The following is a 25467-nucleotide window of genomic DNA, read 5'->3' as shown; positions in this document are numbered from 1 at the left end:
CGACATAACTCAGTATTTAGATTGTGTAAAACAATTCAATCTTTTCCACTTTGTCTTTTTTTGGTTTCGTTATTGGTAATAGCTTTTTTTTTTTGCATGATCCTATATAGATATGTATCAATTTGGCCAGAGGTGTCCAAAGCGCGGCCCAGGGCCATTTGCGGTCTGCAAGTAATTTTTTAAAGGCCCAACTTTAAAATACTATTACATAATGTAATGTAATAGTAATGTAACAAGAAAATGTTGCATTATTTAGTATTGACTGGCCTTGCTCAAACAATAATAACAATGTATAATCAACGAATAGATCTGAGGTTGAGCCACAGATTTAAGATTTGAAAGTTAAAAAAATATATATATGACTTATTTTTTAACACTTTTATGAGTCGGGGCCTTTTGCATCCCCGAGACCTTTATTTTGATTTATTTGATTGATTTATTAAACTGTCATTACTCAAAAAATAATAATGAATCAAAAACAACGTTGTTCTGAATTATTTACCTATTTAAGGCTCCAATTAAATTACATCAAATTTACTGTTGAACTTATTTTGTGGGAAAATATTGCAAAACAGGATTTTCGTTGACAAAAAGGCCTTAAAACATTTTAGAAAATTAAATCTGCATGTCAATGGATAGATTTGAAGTTGATCTATAAATATTTTAGTGTACAAAGTAAAATGTATGTATGTATATATGTATATATATATGTATATATGTATGTATGTATAAATGTGTGTGTGTGTGTGTGTGTGTGTGTGTTTATGTGTGTGTATGTATATATATATATATATATATATATATATACATATATATATATATATATATATATTTATACGGGGATTAATAAAGTATTTCTGATTCTGATATATATATATATATGTATGTATATATATATATATATATATATATATATATATATATATATATATATATATATATATACTATATATATATATATACATCTATATTTGTCTAGTTTTTAATACTTTAAAGGGGAACATTATCACCAGACCTATGTAAGCGTCAATATATACCTTGATGTTGCAGAAAAAAGACCATATATTTTTTTAACCGATTTCCGAACTCTAAATGGGTGAATTTTGGCGAATTAAACGACTTTCTATTATTCGCTCTCGGAGCGATGACGTCACAACGTGACGTCACATCGGGAAGCAATCCGCCATTTTCTCAAACACATTACAAACACCGAATCAAATCAGCTCTGTTATTTTCAGTTTTTTTCGATTGTTTTCCGTACATTGGAGACATCATGCCACGTCGGTGTGTTGTCGGAGGGTGTAACAACACGAACAGGGACGGATTCAAGTTGCACCAGTGGCCCAAAGATGGGAAAGTGGCAAGAAATTGGACGAAATTTGTTCAAAATACGAGGGTGTGGGGAAAGCCGACGAAAATGGTCAGTCGTTTGTTCCGCACACTTTACTGACGAAAGCTATGCTACGACAGAGATGGCAAGAATGTGTGGATATCCTGCGACACTCAAAGCAGATGCATTTCCAACGATAAAGTCAAAGAAATCTGCCGCCAGACCCCCATTGAATCTGCCGGAGTGTGTGAGCAATTCAGGGACAAAGGACCTCGGTAGCACGGCAAGCAATGGCGGCAGTTTGTTCCCGCAGACGAGCAAGCTAAACCCGCTGGATGTCTTTGCTCACACCGTCCCTTATGCCACCGAAGATGATCAAGAGAAGAATATCGACCCTAGCTTCCCTGGCCTGCTGACATCAACTCCAAAACTGGACAGATCAGCTTTCAGGAAAGGAGAGCGGATGAGGGTATGTCTACAGAATATATTAATTGATGAAAACTTTATTCATTACTCGCGGTTTTACGTAAATTATATACATAAACTGTGTTTACCAATAATTTAGCTTAAAAACATTACAACACTTAAAAACAAACACATACCAATCGTTGGTTAGAAGTCGATCGCCGGATTCGTCCGCGCTTTCTCCCGTGTTGCTGGCTATCGTGTCGTTTTCGTCGGTTTCGCTTGCATACGGTTCAAACCGATATGGCTCAATAGCTTCAGTTTCTTCTTCAATTTCGCTTAAGCCGCTGAAATCCGAGTCTGAATCCGAGCTAATGTCGCTATACCTTGCTGTTCTATGCGCCATGTTTGTTTGTATTGGCATCACTATGTGACGTCACAGGAAAATGGACGGGTGTATATAACGATGGTTAAAATCAGGCACTTTGAAGCTTTTTTTAGGAATATTGCGTGATGGGTAAAATTTTGAAAAAAACTTCGAAAAATAAAATAAGCCACTGGGAACTGATTTTTAATGGTTTTAACCCTTCTGAAATTGTGATAATGTTCCCCTTTAATTACTGAGATCCAAAAATTATGGGAGCCCTAATGGTTACAATATATATTGTATTGGTTTTGAAAATGAAAAATATCAAAATGGCCCCCACATGCTTTAATTTTTCAATGTGCGGACCTCAGTGGAAAAAGTTTGGACTCCCCTGATTTAAATTCTGGAGGTATACCAAGAAACCAAGTGAAGAAGAACAACTCCAACTCACTGCCAAGGACTGAATACGTTTGTTTATGTTGTTGACCGAAGTAGCGTGGAGTTGCAATCTCGGTAAGAAGTAATTTCGGTAATCCTTAACATGACCAAAATACTCTTAAGTATTACATTTTATCACAAGTGTGTCTGATACTACATGGTTACGGCATGTACTGTATATGAAAGGTTGTTGTAGGTTTTTTGTAGGGTTTTTATAGGCGGAGTACTTACATTTTTAGCCTCCTCTTGTTAGCAGCTTTTTACTATCTAGAATGCAGAGAAAACTAAAAGATGTGTGTCGCACATAACAATGGGGGATGATGGGCAACCCCCCCCCCCCCCAAAAAAAGTGCCAATTTCCTTTAATTGAAGAATATGGTGGATCAAGACTTGGTGAGTTGGTCGACTTAGACGAGTGGTCGACATAAACGGGGTCGATTTAAACAGGTTCTACTGTAGTATTGAAGCACTAGAACAAGGGTGTCCAGCCTAAATCTCCCCCAAAATGGGGCTTGACAACCAAAATGGCCAACAACCTGTATATCTAACTGTACAGGTAATACTCAAAACATTGAATATCCTGCAAATAATTGTTTATTCCAGCAATTAGATTCACAAGATGAAACTAATTTATGACATAGGCTTATCACATGCAAATTAATAAATGTATTTTGATATATTTTGATTATGGCTTATAGCTTGTGAAGACCTAGAATTGAAAATCTCAGAAAATTTGGGATTCTCAAAAGCTGTAAACCGTGATCCCTAAAATGATGAAAAGTAAAGGCTTGAAATGTCTCGCTCTGCATGTAATGCGTTTACATCACATATTAATTTCACATTTGAAGTTGAATTGCTGACATGAAAGAACATTGGAACTATGTTCAAATTGTTTGAGTTCCACCTGTTTGATGAACATGTGCACACATTTATTGCTTTATATGGTACGTTTTCAAGTGTGCTAAGCCTTCAAAAAGGTTTTAGTTGGCGGAATAATGATATAACATTAGTAAAGAATAATAAGAAGAAGACATTAAATATCTCAAGGGTGTTGGATTAGATAACATACTAATTTGCTTTGTTACCTGTAACACAAAGCTATGATGGTTTTTTTTGTTCTGATAGTTTAGCATATACAGTATTCATTGACCCATTGTATTGGTTTCAGCATCTTTAATGTACAAAATCGACCAAAGCGGTCCTTGTATCCTCAAATGTTTCTATATGCGGCCCTTACTGGAAAAAACTTTGGACACCCCTGTACTAGAATATAAGTAATAATTTCAAAATGTTTAAAACACACTGTTTTAATTCTTATTTTGTTGAATCTGATCTGTGGTTTAGTATAGTGTTCTGCTGCAACTTGTGTTTGAAATGGATGTAACACTATCCATTTGATGTTGATCTGTGTCCTGTAGCAATGCACACACCGGCCCCAGCGGAGCTCTTTATTTCAGGGGCTATTCCAAGTTCCAGCTCTTTCCCTTCCTCCTCAGCCCTTTCTGCATACCAGCACCCTGGCTCCTTCTCTGGACGCTCCTTCACTCCTTCATTATCTCTCCAGGACGCATCCACCTTTAGCCCAACTTCCAATGGTTTGTTGTCCCCCCATGACCCCCTGCTGCACATTAAAACACCCTCCCAGTCAAGCTTGGGATTTGATCGCCTGCTGTCTTCTCAGAGTGCCGTCTACCGGAGCTCCCAAGAGCTCCCAGCACCCCCTCAAAACCATGTCCCATCCACCTCCTCCAGCTGTCACCTGCCCCCTCCCCAGTTTAACCTGCTGTCCTCCCAACTCCACAACCAGTCCTCCCAGCTCTATAATGCCTCAATGTTCTCTTCCAAGCCAGCCCTAATACCCACAACCCCCCCTCATGATAGGGCAGGTCCCCGACAGGACAGTGTTATCAAGCATTACCAACGTTCATCCCCAACCCACTCCACAGCACTCCCGATACAGCAATATATCAATTGCGGTGGGTCAGTCGGCTATCAGCAAATTCCAAATCAACACCGGCATGCCGGTGTGTCCTGCTGTCCTTTGGGGGAACAGAGCCCACCCTCAGACCACAAACCCTCACCACAATCAGAGTCACAAATATATGGACCTAATATTCAAACACCCTACACTTCTTCTTCCTCCAGCTTGGCCTCCACCTCATCTGGTAGTAAGGAAACCAAGAGCTCCACTAGTGGCTACTCTTCATCTAACTCGGCATCATCCTCTTCCCGAGCCTCTCACACTCCACCACCCTTGGCCTCCTCCACTTCCTCATCGGTCTCTTCAAATCCTAAGATCAGCACTGACTCTTTGTGTGCTCCCTCCCGTCAGCAGCCCCCACCTCCACCGGCACCACCTCTTTTGCCAGTGGTATCATCCACACAGTCAACATCCAAAACATGCCTCTCCTCATATGGTTCTCCACCCACAGCCAAATCCAGCACAGGCCTACAAGGCCAGAACACCCAAGAGCAACAAGGCCAGTCCTACTCTCCCAACCAGCCAGCAACAAGTCACATGACCCAGTCTTATGGAGCCTTTAGTTCACCTAACACACAGGATATTAGCTCTGGAGCAGCGGGTAATGGAGGGAAAACTTACAATGACTTAGGCTCAGATGGACGCTCATTCTCAGCAGAGGTAGTCTTTGGAGAGTCTAACTTTAGCTCAGCCTCTCTTAGGAGGGCAGACAGTCCTTCTTTGGGGTATGGGAGCAATACAGCATCAACAGGAAGCGGGGCTTCAGGTGTGGCTCCATTTGATACTGGACTTGGATCTGCAGGTTCAGAAGGTGGGGTGGCCAGTGTTGGCAGTGGAGGCAGTAGTTCATACCACTTGAATGAATCTAGTCCCTCACCTTCTAATAATTCTGCTGTCACCCACCCCGGGTTGCATTCTCCTGCTTCTGCTCGACCAGCACAATCCCCTGGAGGCCCAGGGTCCAGTAAATACCTGACCCCTATGCTTTCACCAACCTTCATGGCATCGTCACAAGGTTTCACTGAACCGCGGCAAGCACAGAGCCAGCAGTCCTTCCACTCAACTCCACCTAAACCAGAAACTCAGACCAACATGCTTGGGGTAGAGCGCTCCCAAGAAGAGGAAGAGGAAGATAATTTTCTCATCCAACAATTACTGCACACACAGAGTTCAACTTCTCATTCGGCCCAGAATCACCCGGCACCTCAGCAAATACCGCAACAGCTCACATTGACTGGGGATGCGGAAGCCAAGGGAGGAGCTTATGACATGAACAAAATCTCAGAAGAACGTTTTCACCTTCACAGTGTAATCCGTACAAACAGCACTGCTAGCGATTCAGGCCCTGTAACATCAATTACTGATGGAACCAGTGGGTTGAATAGTCAGTTAGAAATATCACAGACAAAGGATCAGCACACCAACTCAGAGTTGAAAATATCAAAGTCTATTTCTGAAGGTGTAGGAAGAGTCACAGACTCTATTTCTGTATCCCATAGTACGCATTCACATCAACCAGAACATGACTCTTTGGGTTCTGTGGGGCATTATGGAAGAGGGGACCCCTATACACAGCTCCCACATTCTCATCCTACACCTCATGTGTCACCCCGTCAGCAGTCTCAACATTCTCAGCACACACAGCCCGCCCATCATACTCAGCAAAACCGCCCTCATAAAATGCATCCTCATCACATGGAGCCTTCAGATAGACCAGATAGTTCCTACATGTGTAATACACCAGATGCTCAGCAGGTTTCACACCAAATGATGAATTCGCCATCCAACTGTTCTCAGCAAACTCACATGCTGCAGTCTGCCATGACCCATACCTCACGGACTAAAATGGACCCCCAGCAAGCCCCGCAACAACATCCCTTGAGTCAACAGGGCATAATGGAATCTGCTCGAGGAGCCGTGCCCACAGGGGTAGATTCTCAGTTGCAACTCCAGCTACAGAATCAAAGTTTGGATACAAGGTATAGCCTTGCAGCTCCAAGAGATCAAAGCCAACTCAGGCAGAATTCGGTGTCCCCACTAGATATGTTAGACCAGTCTCTTTCACAACCAAGGACCAGTGATACTGGAGGAGTTCTAGATCGGACCAGCATACGGAGTGGTGCTAATATTACAGGAGGAGACGCTATTGTTGGAGAAAGGCATAGGCAGCAACTCCGACTGTCATCCTATCACCATCGCCAACCAACAGCCACAGAGCTTCATGGCTTTCTCTCTGAGCCAGATATAGGCTTACCTACCACCTCACACTTGCACCACCTCAACCAACCCCAGACACATGCCCATCATCAACAGCAAGCACACAGTCAACATCAACTTTCCCACTCCCAGATAACTCACCTCCAGTCCCATCGGATGGCAGGAAATATGGAAACTGCCCAACAACAGCAACACTCCCAACCAAGGGAGACAGAGAACCATCTGCCACACACACAGAGACTCAAGTCACACCAGTTTGACACTCTGAGCCCTAACAGTGTACCGGGACAGAATCAAAGTCAACAACAGGAGCAGTATACATCTTTAACATCAATCTGCTTTTCCGACTCTCTGTTAAATGATGAAGATCGGTCTTTCTTTCCAAGAATGGATGACATGTTTTGCTCAACAAATTACAAGTCAAATTGTGGAGGAGTTTCTATGGCTGGACAGTCTTCCCAAGACAGTGTTACCCAAGGTCGAGGGCAAGAGGGAATGGATGTCCTTAAAACAGGAGGTGCTGGAGAACGCTATGGTATGGTTGGTCATCATGGAGATCAAGGCTATGGACAATATTGTCATAATCTTTCTGGAACAGGAAGTGCAAATCTGCATTTAGATCTTGACTCTCTGAAAACCCTTCAGCTTCCGTCAACTGTGAATACTGATCAACTTGGTCTCATACAGTCCCAGACCTCTACTATGGGGATGAATTCTGCAGTTCAAGGAGGTGACTCAGTCAACAAGATGACAGCATCTGTAGGAGTTGGTGGAGGCACAAACAATACCGCTATGACCTCAGCCATCTTTTGTTCCTCACGGCCCAAGAAACTGCTGAAGACCAGCTCATTTTACCTGCTCAAACAGCGGCGTGAACCACAGCCTCTAACCAAGAAAAACTATGTGCAAGAGTACGAATTTGAAGATGATGAGGATAAAGATGATGGTCCAGCTGATATACGTCTAAACAGTCGACGCCTTCCTGACCTGCTCCCTGACTTGGTTTCTAGCTGTAGGAAGGCTGGTGTGTCATCAGGTGTCAGTGGGCTCAATCCATTGATAGGTGACATTGACTTCTGCCACCCGTCTAGCTACTCTTCCCTTGGACATTCTCAGTCTCTTCTCCCTCAAGATGGCCCAAAGAAAAGAGGAAGGAAACCAACAAAACCAAAACGTGATGGCCCTCCTCGCCCTCGAGGGAGACCGCGCATACGCCCTCTTCCGGAGCCCTCATACTGCAGGGGGCTGATGGGATCAGGAGCTGGAGAAAGTAAGAGGGGGCGTGGGCGGGGTAGAGGTCGTGGTAAGAAGGAAGAAGGCATCACAGAAATGCATCAAGCTTTGAACAAAGCACCAAACATATGTCAGCAGCAGCAGCAGCATCCACAACACTTCAACCAACCGCAGCCACACGAACATCACAGACAACAACTAGACCCCCACTATTTATCCCAACAGCACCAAGAGCATCTCTTGCACCATCATGTGCCCTCCACTCACCACCAACAACATCATCAGCAACAGCAACCAAATTACCAACATCTGCATCAACCAGTCCAACAACTGCAACATGACCAAGACAGCCCCATCAAGGTAAAGTCAAATAGATAAGAAAATGTATCCATCATGCTTATTATACAGCAGGGGTTATACAGCCGTTGTGTTCCAATATTTCCTCAAATGTCAACACCATTCTGAACCTGACACGAGTGTTGTCAGTTTAGGCCAAACCACATGCATCATCAGGCACTACGGAAATCCATACAACTATACATGCTATTGCTCCGCATCAGCAATTTTATATGTCGATTTTAACAACTCCATATTTGATGATCACAACTACAACTAAGATTTATGTCGCAATCCAACAGCTGATGTGTCATAAGTGCAATACTTACAGTATAATCACTTTGTAGGGTTCAACAAATGACACGATTGGCAAATTTAACTTAATGGCAAAGACTACTTCCTGACTACGCCAACACACAACATAGGACAAGCTGAAATGAATGCATACTTGCAAATGATACTCAGAAGTGTAAGAACTGGAGATTAAAACAACTGGACAACACGGTTATCATTATCAGCTCAGTTTTAAAGGAGCTGTTTGCCACATTCACACAGATGCCGCGGAGGGCGCTAACTTTCCAATGTATTTTGAGCGTTACATCCCACCCTCTTCCGGCTTCTATGACGTAACTATTCGTACGTACTTAACACAAGCATTAACTTTGGGTGTCGTAAGCTAATGATACAGATTCGGAGAGTTAGCATTAGCTATCATTGAATGTATATTTTTTCATAACAACAGCATGTTTGTTGCTTCTCTTGGACTGTTGGACAAGGTGAGTGACTACCGTAAACACCAATCATTTTATTTGGGCAGATACATTTTTTAAATGAAATTATGAAAAATATGGACAGTTTTAACACATATGTTTTGTTAAACCACTAATGATAACATACACTAGCCAATTGTGTTCTTTTTATATTTTTTGCTTTAAAAAAAATTAAAAAAAATTGCAAAGAGCCCCTTTAAATGTGAAGCAACTGATATTTATACAGTGTTTTTTTCTCTACAAACTCAAAGTGCTTTACATAATGAAACCCATTATCTACATTTAAGCTACATTTAAACCAGTGTGGGGGGCACTGGGAGCAAAGTTGAAATGTCTTGCCCAAGGACACAACGGCAGGGACTAGGATGGCCGTAGCTGGAATCAAACCTGGAACCCTTAAGTTGCTGGCACGGCCGCTCTATCAACTGAGCAAAAATACATATTTTTTATGTTATTATGAAACAAATTACCATTTAATAACACTTAAACACACGCAAAAGTACTGAAAATCAGTACCCTTGAGTATTACTATTGATTCCCTGGTACCGGGAAGTAATACCGTATCGGTCATACTTGCCAACCCTCCCGATTTTCCCGGGAGACTCCCAAATTTCAGTGCCCCCCCCGAAAATCTCCCGGGGCAACCATTCTCCCTATTTCCACCCGGACAACAATATTGGGGGCGTGCCTTAAAGGCACTGCCTTTGGTGTCCTCTACAACCTGTCGTCACGTCCGCTTTTCCTCCATACAAACAGCGTGCCAGCCCAGTCACATAATATATGCGGCTTTAACACACACATGAGTGAATGCCCTGCATACTTGGTCAACAGCCATACAGGTCACACTGAGGGTGGCCTTATAAATAACTTTAACACTGTTACAAATATGCGCCACACTGTGAACCCACACCAAACAAGAATGGCAAACACATTTCGGGAGAACATCCGCACCGTAACACAACATAAACACAACAGAACAAATACCCAGAACCCCTTGCAGCACTAACTCTTCCGGGACGCTACAATATACACCTCCGCTACCACCAAACCCCACCCCCCACAACTCCCCACCTCAACTATCTCTCTCTCTCTCGCTCTCTAACTCTGTCCCGAATCTTCCAAATTCGGAGGTCCCAAGGTTGGCAAGTATGGTATCGGTTGAAATTTGAAAAGTAACCATCTCTATATAAAACTAACTAATTTCTTTACTACTAGTGTTGGATTGCATGTGCAAAATATCAGTTTATGTTTTAGTAAATAAGTCATGATTTATGTGTACCAAAATGTTTTTTTAAATATTTATTCATATCCGATATCCATTTAACAATAAATTAAATGTTTGAGGATCAGTGTTCATCACTGACAGTTCTGGGGGAAGTTTTCTTTCATTTACTGAATTACTTTATTATATATGAAATATTTAGCTAACCAGTTATTAAGTGTACACGCTGTCCAAACCCAGCACGCACAAGACATTAAAACAACGTTGAGAACTTGTTGAATTAGGTCCTGACGTTGAGCAACTCAAAAATAACGTTTAAACAACATGCTTTTTGACGACGTTTAATCAATGTTGGTTTCCGACGTTGATTTGACCATTGAATTTTGGTCGATTCCCAACCAATATTCTACAACACAAATACAACGTTAAAACAACATGGTTTGTGACGACGTTTATTCAATATCAGGTTGTGACCTTGATTTTAATATTGAAATTTGGTCATTTCCCAACCAATATTGTACAACACAAATACAATGTTTAAACATGCTTTTTGACGACGTTTATTCAATGTCAGGTTTTGACCTTGATTTTAATATTGAAATTTGGTCATTTCTTAACCAATATTCTACAATACAATTACAATGTTAAAACAACATGCTTTTTGACAACGTTTATTCAATGTCAGGTTGTGACATTGATTTTAACATTGAATTTTGGTAATTTCCCAACCAATATTCTACAATACAAATACAACGGTAAAACAACACTTTTTGACAACGTTTATTTCAATGTCAGGTTGTGACCTTGATTTTAACATTGAATTTTGGTAATTTCCCAACCAATATTCTACAATACAAATACAGCGTTGAAACACCATGCTTTCTGATGACTATTATTCAAAGTCAGGTTTTGACCTTGATTTTAACATTGAAATTTTCTAATTTCCCAACCAATATCCTACAATACAAATACAACGGTAAAACAACATTCTTTTTGAAAACGTTTATTTCAATGTCAGGTTGTGACCTTGATTTTAACGATGAATTTTGGTCATTTCCCAACCAATATTCTACAACTTAAATACAACGTTAAAACAACATGCTTTTTGACGACGTTTATTCAATGTCAGGTTTTGACCTTGATTTTAATATTGAAATTTGGTGATTTCCTAACCAATATTCTACAACACAAATACAACGTTAAAACAACATGCTTTTTGACAACATTTATTCAATGTCAGGTTGTGACCTTGATTTTAACATTGAATTTTGGTAATTTCCCAACCAATATTCTACAATACAAATACAGCGTTGAAACACCATGCTTTCTGATGACTATTATTCAAAGTCAGGTTTTGACCTTGATTTTAACATTGAAATTTGGTCATTTTCCAACCAATATTCTACAACACAAATACAACGTTAAAACAACATTCTTTTTGAAAATGTTTATTCAATGTCAGGTTGTGACCTTGATTTTAACGATGAATTTTGGTCATTTCCCAACCAATATTCTACAACTTAAATACAACGTTAAAACAACATGCTTTTTGACGACGTTTATTCAATGTCAGGTTTTTACCATGATTTTAATATTGAAATTTGGTCATTTCCTAACCAATATTCTACAATACAATTACGTTAAAACAACATGCTTTTTGACAACGTCTATTCAATGTCAGGTTGTGACATTGATTTTAACATTGAATTTTGGTAATTTCCCAACCAATATTCTACAATACAAATACAGCGTTGAAACACCATGCTTTCTGATGACTATTATTCAAAGTCAGGTTTTGACCTTGATTTTAACATTGAAATTTGGTCATTTTCCAACCAATATTCTACAACACAAATACAACGTTAAAACAACATTCTTTTTGAAAATGTTTATTCAATGTCAGGTTGTGACCTTGATTTTAACGATGAATTTTGGTCATTTCCCAACCAATATTCTACAACTTAAATACAACGTTAAAACAACATGCTTTTTGACGACGTTTATTCAATGTCAGGTTTTTACCATGATTTTAATATTGAAATTTGGTCATTTCCTAACCAATATTCTACAATACAATTACAACGTTAAAACAACATGCTTTTTCAGAACGTCTATTCAATGTCAGGTTGTGACATTGACTTTTAACATTGAATTTTGGTAATTTCCCAACCAATATTCTACAATACAAATACAGCGTTGAAACACCATGCTTTCTGATGACTATTATTCAAAGTCAGGTTTTGACCTTGATTTTAATATTGAAATTTGGTCATTTTCCAACCAATATTCTACAACACAAATACAACGTTAAAACAACATTATTTTTGACAACGTTTATTCAATGTCAGGTTGTGACCTTGATTTAAACGATGAATTTTGGTCATTTCCCAACCAATATTCTACAATACAAATACAACGTTAAAACAACATGCTTTTTGACGACGTTTATTCAATGTCAGGTTTTGACCTTTATTTTAATATTGAAATTTGGTCATTTCCTAACCAATATTCTACAATACAATTACGTTAAAACAACATGCTTTTTGACAACGTCTATTCAATGTCAGGTTGTGACATTGATTTTAACATTGAATTTTGTTAATTTCCCAACCGATATTCTACAATACAAATACAGCGTTGAAACACCATGCTTTCTGATGACTATTATTCAAAGTCAGGTTTTGACCTTGATTTTAACATTGAAATTTAGTCATTTCCCAACCAATATTCTACAACACAAATACAACGGTAAAACAACATTCTTTTTGAAAACGTTTATTTCAATGTCAGGTTGTGACCTTGATTTTAACGATGAATTTTGGTAATTTCCCAACCAATATTCTACAACTTAAATACAACGTTAAAACAACATGCTTTTTGACGACGTTTATTCAATGTCAGGTTTTGACCTTGATTTTAATATTGAAATTTGGTCATTTCCTAACCAATATTCTACAATACAAATACAACGGTAAAACAACACTTTTTGACAACGTTTATTTCAATGTCAGGTTGTGACCTTGATTTTAACATAGAATTTTGGTCATTTCCCAACCAATATTCTACAATACAATTACAGCATTGAAACACCATGCTTTCTGATGACTATTATTCAAAGTCAGGTTTTGACCTTGATTTTAACATTGAAATTTAGTCATTTCCCAACCAATATTCTACAACACAAATACAACGGTAAAACAACATTCTTTTTGAAAACGTTTATTTCAATGTCAGGTTGTGACCTTGATTTTAACGATGAATTTTGGTAATTTCCCAACCAATATTCTACAACTTAAATACAACGTTAAAACAACATGCTTTTTGACGACGTTTATTCAATGTCAGGTTTTTACCTTGATTTTAATATTGAAATTTGGTCATTTCCTAACCAATATTCTACAATACAATTACAACGTTAAAACAACATGCTTTTTCAGAACGTCTATTCAATGTCAGGTTGTGACATTGACTTTAACATTGAATTTTGGTAATTTCCCAACCAATATTCTACAATACAAATACAGCGTTGAAACACCATGCTTTCTGATGACTATTATTCAGTCAGGTTTTGACCTTGATTTTAACATTGAAATTTTCTAATTTCCCAACCAAAATCCTACAATACAAATACAACGGTAAAACAACATTCTTTTTGAAAACGTTTATTTCAATGTCAGGTTGTGACCTTGATTTTAACGATGAATTTTGGTCATTTCCCAACCAATATTCTACAACTTAAATACAACGTTAAAACAACATGCTTTTTGATGACGTTTATTCAATGTCAGGTTTTGACCTTGATTTTAATATTGAAATTTGGTGATTTCCTAACCAATATTCTACAACACAAATACAACGTTAAAACAACATGCTTTTTGACAACATTTATTCAATGTCAGGTTGTGACATTGATTTTAACATTGAATTTAGGTAATTTCCCAACCAATATTCTACAATACAAATACAGCGTTGAAACACCATGCTTTCTGATGACTATTATTCAAAGTCAGGGTTTTGACCTTGATTTTAACATTGAAATTTGGTCATTTTCCAACCAATATTCTACAACACAAATACAACGTTAAAACAACATTCTTTTTGAAAATGTTTATTCAATGTCAGGTTGTGACCTTGATTTTAACGATGAATTTTGGTCATTTCCCAACCAATATTCTACAATACAAATACAACGTTAAAACAACATGCTTTTTGACGACGTTTATTCAATGTCAGGTTTTGACCTTTATTTTAATATTGAAATTTGGTCATTTCCTAACCAATATTCTACAATACAATTACAACGTTAAAACAACATGCTTTTTGACAACATCTATTCAATGTCAGGTTGTGACATTGATTTTAACATTGAATTTTGGTAATTTCCCAACCAATATTCTACAATACAAATACAGCGTTGAAACACCATGCTTTCTGATGACTATTATTCAAAGTCAGGTTTTGACCTTGATTTTAACATTGAAATTTGGTCATTTCCCAACCAATATTCTACAACACAAATACAACGTTAAAACAACATTATTTTTGACAACGTTTATTCAATGTCAGGTTGTGACCTTGATTTAAACTATGAATTTTGGTCATTTCCTAACCAATATTCTACAATACAATTACAACGTTAAAACAACATGCTTTTTGACAACATCTATTCAATGTCAGGTTGTGACATTGATTTTAACATTGAATTTTGGTAATTTCCCAACCAATATTCTACAATACAAATACAGCGTTGAAACACCATGCTTTCTGATGACTATTATTCAAAGTCAGGTTTTGACCTTGATTTTAACATTGAAATTTAGTCATTTCCCAACCAATATTCTACAACACAAATACAACGGTAAAACAACATTCTTTTTGAAAACGTTTATTTCAATGTCAGGTTGTGACCTTGATTTTAACGATGAATTTTGGTAATTTCCCAACCAATATTCTACAACTTAAATACAACGTTAAAACAACATGCTTTTTGACGACGTTTATTCAATGTCAGGTTTTGACCTTGATTTTAATATTGAAATTTGGTCATTTCCTAACCAATATTCTACAATACAAATACAACGGTAAAACAACACTTTTTGACAACGTTTATTTCAATGTCAGGTTGTGACCTTGATTTTAACATAGAATTTTGGTCATTTCCCAACCAATATTCTACAATACAATTACAGCATTGAAACACCATGCTTTCTGATGACTATTATTCAAAGTCAGGTTTTGACCTTGATTTTAACATTGAAATTTAGTCATTTCCCAACCAATATTCTACAACACAAATACAACGGTAAAACAACATTCTTTTTGAAAACGTTTATTTCAATGTCAGGTTGTGACCTTGATTTTAACGATGAATTTTGGTAATTTCCCAACCAATATTCTACAACTTAAATACAACGTTAAAACAACATGCTTTTTGACGACGTTTATTCAATGTCAGGTTTTTACCTTGATTTTAATATTGAAATTTGGTCATTTCCTAACCAATATTCTACAATACAATTACAACGTTAAAACAACATGCTTTTTCAGAACGTCTATTCAATGTCAGGTTGTGACATTGACTTTAACATTGAATTTTGGTAATTTCCCAACCAATATTCTACAATACAAATACAGCGTTGAAACACCATGCTTTCTGATGACTATTATTCAGTCAGGTTTTGACCTTGATTTTAACATTGAAATTTTCTAATTTCCCAACCAAAATCCTACAATACAAATACAACGGTAAAACAACATTCTTTTTGAAAACGTTTATTTCAATGTCAGGTTGTGACCTTGATTTTAACGATGAATTTTGGTCATTTCCCAACCAATATTCTACAACTTAAATACAACGTTAAAACAACATGCTTTTTGATGACGTTTATTCAATGTCAGGTTTTGACCTTGATTTTAATATTGAAATTTGGTGATTTCCTAACCAATATTCTACAACACAAATACAACGTTAAAACAACATGCTTTTTGACAACATTTATTCAATGTCAGGTTGTGACATTGATTTTAACATTGAATTTAGGTAATTTCCCAACCAATATTCTACAATACAAATACAGCGTTGAAACACCATGCTTTCTGATGACTATTATTCAAAGTCAGGGTTTTGACCTTGATTTTAACATTGAAATTTGGTCATTTTCCAACCAATATTCTACAACACAAATACAACGTTAAAACAACATTCTTTTTGAAAATGTTTATTCAATGTCAGGTTGTGACCTTGATTTTAACGATGAATTTTGGTCATTTCCCAACCAATATTCTACAATACAAATACAACGTTAAAACAACATGCTTTTTGACGACGTTTATTCAATGTCAGGTTTTGACCTTTATTTTAATATTGAAATTTGGTCATTTCCTAACCAATATTCTACAATACAATTACAACGTTAAAACAACATGCTTTTTGACAACATCTATTCAATGTCAGGTTGTGACATTGATTTTAACATTGAATTTTGGTAATTTCCCAACCAATATTCTACAATACAAATACAGCGTTGAAACACCATGCTTTCTGATGACTATTATTCAAAGTCAGGTTTTGACCTTGATTTTAACATTGAAATTTGGTCATTTCCCAACCAATATTCTACAACACAAATACAACGTTAAAACAACATTATTTTTGACAACGTTTATTCAATGTCAGGTTGTGACCTTGATTTAAACTATGAATTTTGGTCATTTCCTAACCAATATTCTACAATACAATTACAACGTTAAAACAACATGCTTTTTGACAACATCTATTCAATGTCAGGTTGTGACATTGATTTTAACATTGAATTTTGGTAATTTCCCAACCAATATTCTACAATACAAATACAGCGTTGAAACACCATGCTTTCTGATGACTATTATTCAAAGTCAGGTTTTGACCTTGATTTTAACATTGAAATTTGGTCATTTCCCAACCAATATTCTACAACACAAATACAACGTTAAAACAACATTATTTTTGACAACGTTTATTCAATGTCAGGTTGTGACCTTGATTTAAACGATGAATTTTGGTCATTTCCCAACCAATATTCCACAATACAAATACAACGTTAAAACAACATGCTTTTTGACGACGTTTCTTCAATGTCAGGTTTTGACCTTTATTTTAATATTGAAATTTGGTCATTTCCTAACCAATATTCTACAATACAATTACGTTAAAACAACATGCTTTTTGACAACGTCTATTCAATGTCAGGTTGTGACATTGATTTTAACATTGAATTTTGGTAATTTCCCAACCAATATTCTACAATACAAATACAGCGTTGAAACACCATGCTTTCTGATGACTATTATTCAAAGTCAGGTTTTGACCTTGATTTTAACATTGAAATTTGGTCATTTCCCAACCAATATTCTACAACACAAATACAACGTTAAAACAACATTATTTTTGACAACGTTTATTCAATGTCAGGTTGTGACCTTGATTTAAACTATGAATTTTGGTCATTTCCCAACCAATATTCCACAATACAAATACAACGTTAAAACAACATGCTTTTTGACGACGTTTATTCAATGTCAGGTTTTGACCTTTATTTTAATATTGAAATTTGGTCATTTCCTAACCAATATTCTACAATACAATTACAACGTTAAAACAACATGCTTTTTGACAACGTCTATTCAATGTCAGGTTGTGACATTGATTTTAACATTGAATTTTGGTAATTTCCCAACCAATATTCTACAATACAAATACAGCGTTGAAACACCATGCTTTCTGATGACTATTATTCAAAGTCAGGTTTTGACCTTGATTTTAACATTGAAATTTGGTCATTTCCCAACCAATATTCTACAACACAAATACAACGTTAAAACAACATTCTTTTTGACAACGTTTATTCAATGTCAGGTTGTGACCTTGATTTAAACGATGAATTTTGGTCATTTCCCAACCAATATTCCACAATACAAATACAACGTTAAAACAACATGCTTTTTGACGACGTTTCTTCAATGTCAGGTTGTGACCTTGAATTTGACATTGAAATGTGGTCATTTCCCAACCAACAACGTGGATTCAACGTTGGACATCAACGGCGTCTCAATTTACAAATATTTAGCAAAAGTGGTTTCAAGTTCAGTTTTAAAGGACATGTACAGTATGTATAATCAACGTTTTATCAATGTCTTGTGCTTTTTACGTTAAAGGAAGTAATTTTAACAACAATAAAGGAATCATTGAATGATCAAAATCAATTTATCCTTTAGAACCCACTTCCTGGCTCAGCGATGCCGCCATCACAATCTTTGCTGCGGACCGATTCACTGTCCAGCATTGAGCCCGCTCTGTCTGACGGATCCGTCGGTTCTGCACCATCTCTGGGCCCGAGTCCTGGACCCAGTACCAACATGGACATGAGCAGAAATGAGCTGAACCCTACACCGGACAAAATGCATTATGAAAATCCTGGAGAGGTAAAGATCGACTTCAAAGAGAATTATAATAGTGTGGTTAGAATCCCTTTCTTTGTTGTGGAAAAACACACCCTTTTGTAGTCATTTCAATACCGAGAGAAAGTGTTAAAAAAACTAAAGAAGGAGTGAGCTCATATCAATATGATTTCAGCTCAGACTTGAACGGACTGGCACTGTTCGACGTGTGACCAAAGCTGAGCATTTTCTCATCTCCCCTGTCAAATTATACAACAGCTTGAGGGCGAGCACAGGCTTTTTCACCGGGGGAGCGGCTAAATGACAAATAAATGGGTCTGGAGAAGGAATCTGTGACTGAACAGTGATTGAATAAAACAAAACCCCCCACAAAAAACAGTGACACCAGTCACTAAGGAAGAAGGATGAAAGACTTGTATCTGAAAGGGGAACTGCACTTTTTTTGGGGTAATTTTGCCTATCGTTCACAATCATTATGAAAAATATGACAATGGATATTATTTTTATTATTTTTGCATTCCAAATAAATGTGATCAAACGTTCGCTTACAATGGAGCCTACGGCAGCTGTGCAATTCTGCCTATAAAGCCTTTAAAAAAACATCCAAAGACCTCCATTAGGGTTTTATATACAGTACATTATTTAAGTATTTTTGTAATGTAGTAACAAGCACATTTATAATTACATTTAATATTTACATATTTTGATCATTTTAAGCACAGTAATTTAAAAAACGATAATTGCTTTTGTTTTTCCTTCATCACTGATTATTACTCACTGCAGACTTTATGAGAGACAACAAACATAATAAAACACCACTTACTGTACAATGTCTGCTGTAATTAGGATGCCAACTGCTAGGATGTTCTTAATCCTCGCGCAGCAATCTTTTCGTGTCGTTGTGGCTAAGTGGCTGTCAAAATGTACCAATTTGTCCGAATACCTACTCAGACTTCTTTTGTGCAGGTTAGTTGCATGATTTATGATCTAGAATAAACTTACAGGGAGCAGGGAAGCAAGGAAACAGCAGATCTCTTGATGATGTAAACATAGGGACACACGGAAGTGGTCACGTCGCCGCTATAAATAGTTGGTCTGCGTTAGCACATATAATAACAAAATCACTAATACTTGGTTGATATTCAAGTCACGAAATGTAAACGGAGCATTGTTGGCAGTTTTTGAATGGTTATTTATTGGATTTTATGGGCGGAATAGTGGAGCTCCCTTTGGCTGTGCTGTAAGCGGCTTTTTATTTACGTTTATTTAATATTTAGAATGTCATTTTAAAAAATCCATCAGTTGTAATGTCTTTCATAATGATTGTAAACAATAAGCAAAATTTAAAAAAAAGCGCAGTTCCCCTTTAAGGTTAAATATCGTAATAGTATGCCACGATGTCAAACTCCTAGCCCGCGGGCTAGATCAGGTCCGCATGTCAAATTTCAACAAAGAAGAAGCCCAACACTATCATTGACGACAACCTCCTTGTTAGGCATATTTACACAACGTGTGCATTGCATCTAACATTACAAGCCACAGTGGTGTTAAACAGATGCATAGCACTAAGCATTCTTACTCGGAGGGCAAATTACCATGAAAAATATCAATAATTTAACTCAACATGGCTAAAATGCTTTAACTCGTTGTGGCTTGTGCAGCCCTTTGAGACACTTGTGATTTAGAGCTATATAAGTAAACATTGATTGATTGATTGATTGATTGATTGATGAACTATCAAACCCTGTCTGTACAAAATCCCACATTAAAGATGCATGTTAATACAGTAAAATATTTATTTATTACTAATTTTTCATTTTTTACTGTATGTAAAAATCAATCAATCAATTAATCATTCAAAGTTTATTTATATAGCCCTAAATCACGAGTGTCTCAAAGGGCTGCACAAGCCACAACGACATCCTCAGCTCAGTGTGCTCTTTTATGTTCTCCTTTGTTTTCTTTAACGTTCACCCCTTGTTTTCATGTCATTTTTACCTTTTTTGTTTCAATCACGCAACAAGTAGTGGGGCGTTTGTGACTTTTGCGCTACTTTTAATACTTTTTTGCGGACTTTTTGAATCTGCACTGCACCCACATAATTTATATGAATAGATACATGTATAAATAAATATAGTGTTTTCCGGACTATAAGCTATAGGCCGCACCCACTACATTTTTGAAGAAAAAAACAATTTTTTTCATATATTAGCCGCAGATTTATACCGGTACGTTGTGAATTGAGATATTTACATAGCAAGATTTTGTAAATGTTTATTTACATACCTTAATTGTTTCCAAACGGTGTCTGTAACACAGCAGTGAAACGGCTGAACAAACAAAACCGAAAAGTAATTTATTCTTTATGAGATTAATAAGATTTTCTCCTTTTTTTAAAGAAGGTTCAAGATGTTTATCAGGATTTTTCTTCCTTGTACTTTATAAACAGTTTCTTAAAGTGGATCATATCACTGCATTGTTTGATTTATTTGCTAAATCTATTCCATAATGTAATTGTTAGCGCAGAAAAATCCATAGATTAGCCGCACCTTTGTATAAACCGCAGGGTTCAAAGCTTGGGGAAAATGTAGTGGATTATTTAGTCCAGAAAATACGGTAAAAGTCTATCCTATCCTATGCTAATACAGTAAACTGTGAGTATCTTAACAACACCAACAAGTCATGCTGGGGACACCCTGTTATAATAGACACATGCTCTCGGAATCCGATGTTTTTGTGTGTATATCAAATATAAAATATTTTCTCAGATGTTTAAAGAATGACGAAGAATTGGTCTATCAACAATCACTTTATTGACAACAAACAACTCTCTCTCATAGTATTCCCTCCCTCACCTCCTCGGTCCCCCGCGCTCATTCAATCAGCAGTCACGACACATTCACGGACTCTCAGACTGTTGGAAAATAGAACTCTTAAAGGGGCACTGCACCATTTTGGAAATGTTGCCTATAATTCACGATCCTTATGAGAGACAAGAATAGAATTTTTTTTTTTTTTAAATGCTTTCTAACTTGTAAATAAGCGTACAAAAGATTCCATTTACAATGGAGTCAAAAGGAGCCATGACGTCATATATATATATATATATATATATATATATATATATATATATATATATATATATATATATATATATATCCATCCATTTTCTACCGCTTATTCCCTTATATATATATACATATATATATATATATATATATATATATATATATATATATATATATATAATGTATGTGTATATGTCTATATATATATATATATATTTATTTGAATGACTCTTACCATAATATGTTATGTTAACATACCAGGCACGTTCTCAGTTGGTTATTTATGCCTCATATAACGTACACTTATTCAGCCTGTTGTTCACTATTCTTTATTTATTTTAAATTGCCTTTCAAATGTCTATTCTTGGTGTTAGGTTTTATCAAATACATTTCCCCAAAAAATGCGACTTATACTCCAGTGCGACTTGTATATGTTTTTTCCCTTCTTTATTAGGCATTTTCGGCCGGTGCGACTTATACTCCAGAGCGACTTATACTCCGAAAAATGCGGTATATATGTATATGAATATTACCAAAGTATTAGCAATATAGTTATTATAAGCGCTAATGTTAAGGACCTACATTTAGTGGCGCATTGATCAGAGAGAGGCAACTTACTTAAGCTGCTGTATTGACATCGTCAGCTGGTAGGCTGCTTTCTCGCCTCGGAGCTCGTAAAAGTTTATTCTAAATGAAAAAAATCATGCCTCTCACTCGGATAGTGAAATGACATGGACTTAAACTGAGAAGTTGGTTCACTTCGACAGCCAATGTAGACCCGGAATCGGCAAAAAAGACTCAAAAAGACACTTGCCCCCCCCCCCCCCTTTTTTTTTGGCGAGGATTATACATTTCTGCATCTAAAGAAGAATACATCAACATCCTAACAATCAGCATCTCAATGAGAGCAGACATTGTGCAGTAAGTGATGTTATATTATGTTTGTTGGCTCTCATGAAGTCTGCAGTGAGTAATATACAGTGATGCTGTTGAAGGTAAAAGCGAACGTCGTGATGCGTTTTTTTTAATTAATGCGCCGCCGTATGCTTAAAATGGACAAAATATGTAAATATTAAATGTGCCCGTTACTACATGACATACATACTTACACTGTGTATATAAAACAATGTCTTTTTAAAGGCTTTATTAGCAGAATAGAGCGACCCCCACATATGTCTTGTCTTACATAAGGATCGTGAATGATTGGCAAAATTCCCCCAAACACCCATCCATCCATTTTCTACCGCTTGTCCCTCTCGGGTCGCGGGGGGTGCTGGAGCCTATCCCAGCTCCACTTGGGCGGTAGGCGGGGTACACCCTGGACAAGTCTCCACCTCATCACAGGGCCAACACATATAGACAGACAACATTCACACACTAGGGCCCATTTAGTGTTGCCAATCAACCTATCCCCAGGTGCATGTCTTTGGAGGTGGGAGGAAGCCGGAGTACCCGGAGGGAACCGGGAATCGAACCCAGGACCTTCTTATTTATGACGCCGTGCTGCCCACAAATGAACACCAATGCGAATATTTTTTTTAAATGCGCAATTAATCCAGTTCGATCTTTTTTGGCCCCCAGTGCGATTAAGTTTGACCCCATATACAGTACAGGCCATCTCTCATTTCAATGCGTTTTCTTTATTTTCATGACTATTTACGTTGTAGATTGTCACTGAAGGCATCAAAACTATGAATGAACACAAGTGGAGTTATGTACTTAAAACTGAAAACATGTTTTATATTCTAATTTCGTCAAAATAGCCACACTTTGCTCTGATTACTGCTTTGCACACTCGTGGCATTCTCTCGATGAGCTTCAAGAGGTAGTCGCCTGAAATGTTTTTCACTTCACAGGTGTCATAGTTTTGATGCTTTCAGTGACAATCTACAATGTTAAATAGTCATGAAAATAAAGAAAACGCTTTGAATGAGAAGGTGTGTCCAAACTTTTGGCCTGTACTGTATATCGTCACTCTCACCATTCAAGCTGTCTATTTTTCCCATTACAAAAATAGCCACTTCCCTCAAAAATACAATTAAAAAAAACAAAAAACAAAAGCCCATTGTTCTACTTCCATATTTCTCAACCCAGTCCAAACACTCAATATGTCTTCATAAAGAAATTCAGGCTATCCCCGTAAATTTTCCCCCACAGCATTCACACCCAATTCCTGCAGACGTTGCCTTCTCTAATATAGAAGAACGTGCACATCCTTCAGAGAACGTTACATGCGTATTTCTGGCCGTCAAAGACTGCCTTCTGTTTCCCGAGCAAGTCCAACTGCTGTACAATTCCATGAACATGGATTTGAAGATATTCTCATTGTGGCCACTCTGTAACCATGGTTATGCTGCTGATTTGCCATGTATGCTGCTGGGGGGGAGTTGAAGTCTGTAAGCCCTGCAATTTTACGACCATATAACGCAGCCTAAAAAAAAACTTGATAGCGTTGCAATGAGCCAAGTCATTAAACTGTCAGACTAAATTGGTCATATTTCAACTTTTTGTCATCAGATGTAGTATTTGTCAATTAGACATAGGGAATTGGACCATATGAGTATACATAAAACCAGGAACATGTTTATCTTCTATCCCACATCATGATTTTTGATCTGGTTTCAATGCAGACATGGAAGAAAGGAATGGAAGATCAGTTGAACCCTGAAGGCTGGGGCGCCATGCAGAAACTCTCCAGCTCTGTAAGTTGCGTCACGCGGAAAGAAACAAAGCCAGGAGCTTTATGAGAAAATCTTATTCAACATCATTCATTCCACATATTTCAGCCGGCTGCTTTCACCTGGGAAATCAAGCCAAAACCGCTTCACTCACTTTCATTTTTTATTTGGTTTAAATCAAGCAATTTGAATTTTCCAGCTGTTATTCTTTGGGTTATTATAGGTTTGGAGGGAAGGGGGGGAAAAGCCGGTTTTAGCTGACTGACAGCCAGTTCTTTGACTGACAAAAGAGGAAAGAGATCACTGTTACTAGGGCAGCTGTTGTCATGGTTACTGCATTTTTCACTGCAGGATCCTTGCTGCCACCTGCCGTCTCTGCAGCGCTATTGCTGAAGTGAGAGGAGAAGTGAAGTTGACTTTTTTAACGCTTTAATTAATTTAATTTAATTTTTTTTAAACTATTAGAGTAGAAGGGATTAAAAAATTATTATCATCCATTTAAAGGTTTAGAATTTAAATGAAAGGGTGCATAGAAAATTAAAGCTCTTTCTTTTCTGCTTTTTAATGGGACTTATTTACATTTTAATTAATTTAACACTCTAAAATTAACCCAACATGGGTCAAGAGATGCTAAGCTACTAAATAAATGTAAAGAAAAACTTTGTGGTATAGGTGACCAAGAGACTTTCTTGAAATAACTCATACATTTTTCTTTAATATTATTGTTATTATTATTGTTAATCATTCATTGTTAGCATTGTTATTAGTATTTTATATTTTACCATTTTTCGTTTTATTTTTGCTGGTAATTATCATTAATATCATTATATTGTTAGCTATTATCATATAACTGTTACTTCATTATAATTATTATAATTCAAAGTATTATTAATAATAATTTGTTATTATCAATATTATTATCATTAATATTATTATCGTTATTTTTGTTGTTGTAATTGTTATTACTATTATATTGCTATTATTAT

The 25467-nt window shown here is 36.9% G+C and overlaps 1 protein-coding gene across 6 annotated transcripts in view; it reads left to right on the top strand.

Moving 5' to 3' along the window:
• prr12b (proline rich 12b) overlaps positions 1-25467 on the top strand; it is an 82175-nt gene that overhangs the window by 29979 nt on the left and 26729 nt on the right. For 5 of the 6 annotated variants that reach the window (XM_061973791.1, XM_061973790.2, XM_061973789.1 and 2 more), the window contains exons 4-6: positions 3959-8331; positions 18553-18759; positions 24434-24505. In XM_061973791.1, the coding sequence (XP_061829775.1) occupies positions 3959-8331; positions 18553-18759; positions 24434-24505 (4652 nt within the window). Of the gene's footprint in view, positions 1-3958; positions 8332-18552; positions 18760-24433; positions 24506-25467 lie in introns of those variants that run through there. The other variant, XM_061973795.1, reaches the window with a different exon arrangement.

Source organism: Nerophis lumbriciformis, linkage group LG22 (genome assembly GCF_033978685.3).
Source record: "Nerophis lumbriciformis linkage group LG22, RoL_Nlum_v2.1, whole genome shotgun sequence".
NCBI classification, from domain to species: Eukaryota; Metazoa; Chordata; class Actinopteri; order Syngnathiformes; family Syngnathidae; genus Nerophis; species Nerophis lumbriciformis.
Note: the sequence above shows the minus strand (reverse complement) of the source record. Positions and strands in the feature narration are given on the sequence as shown.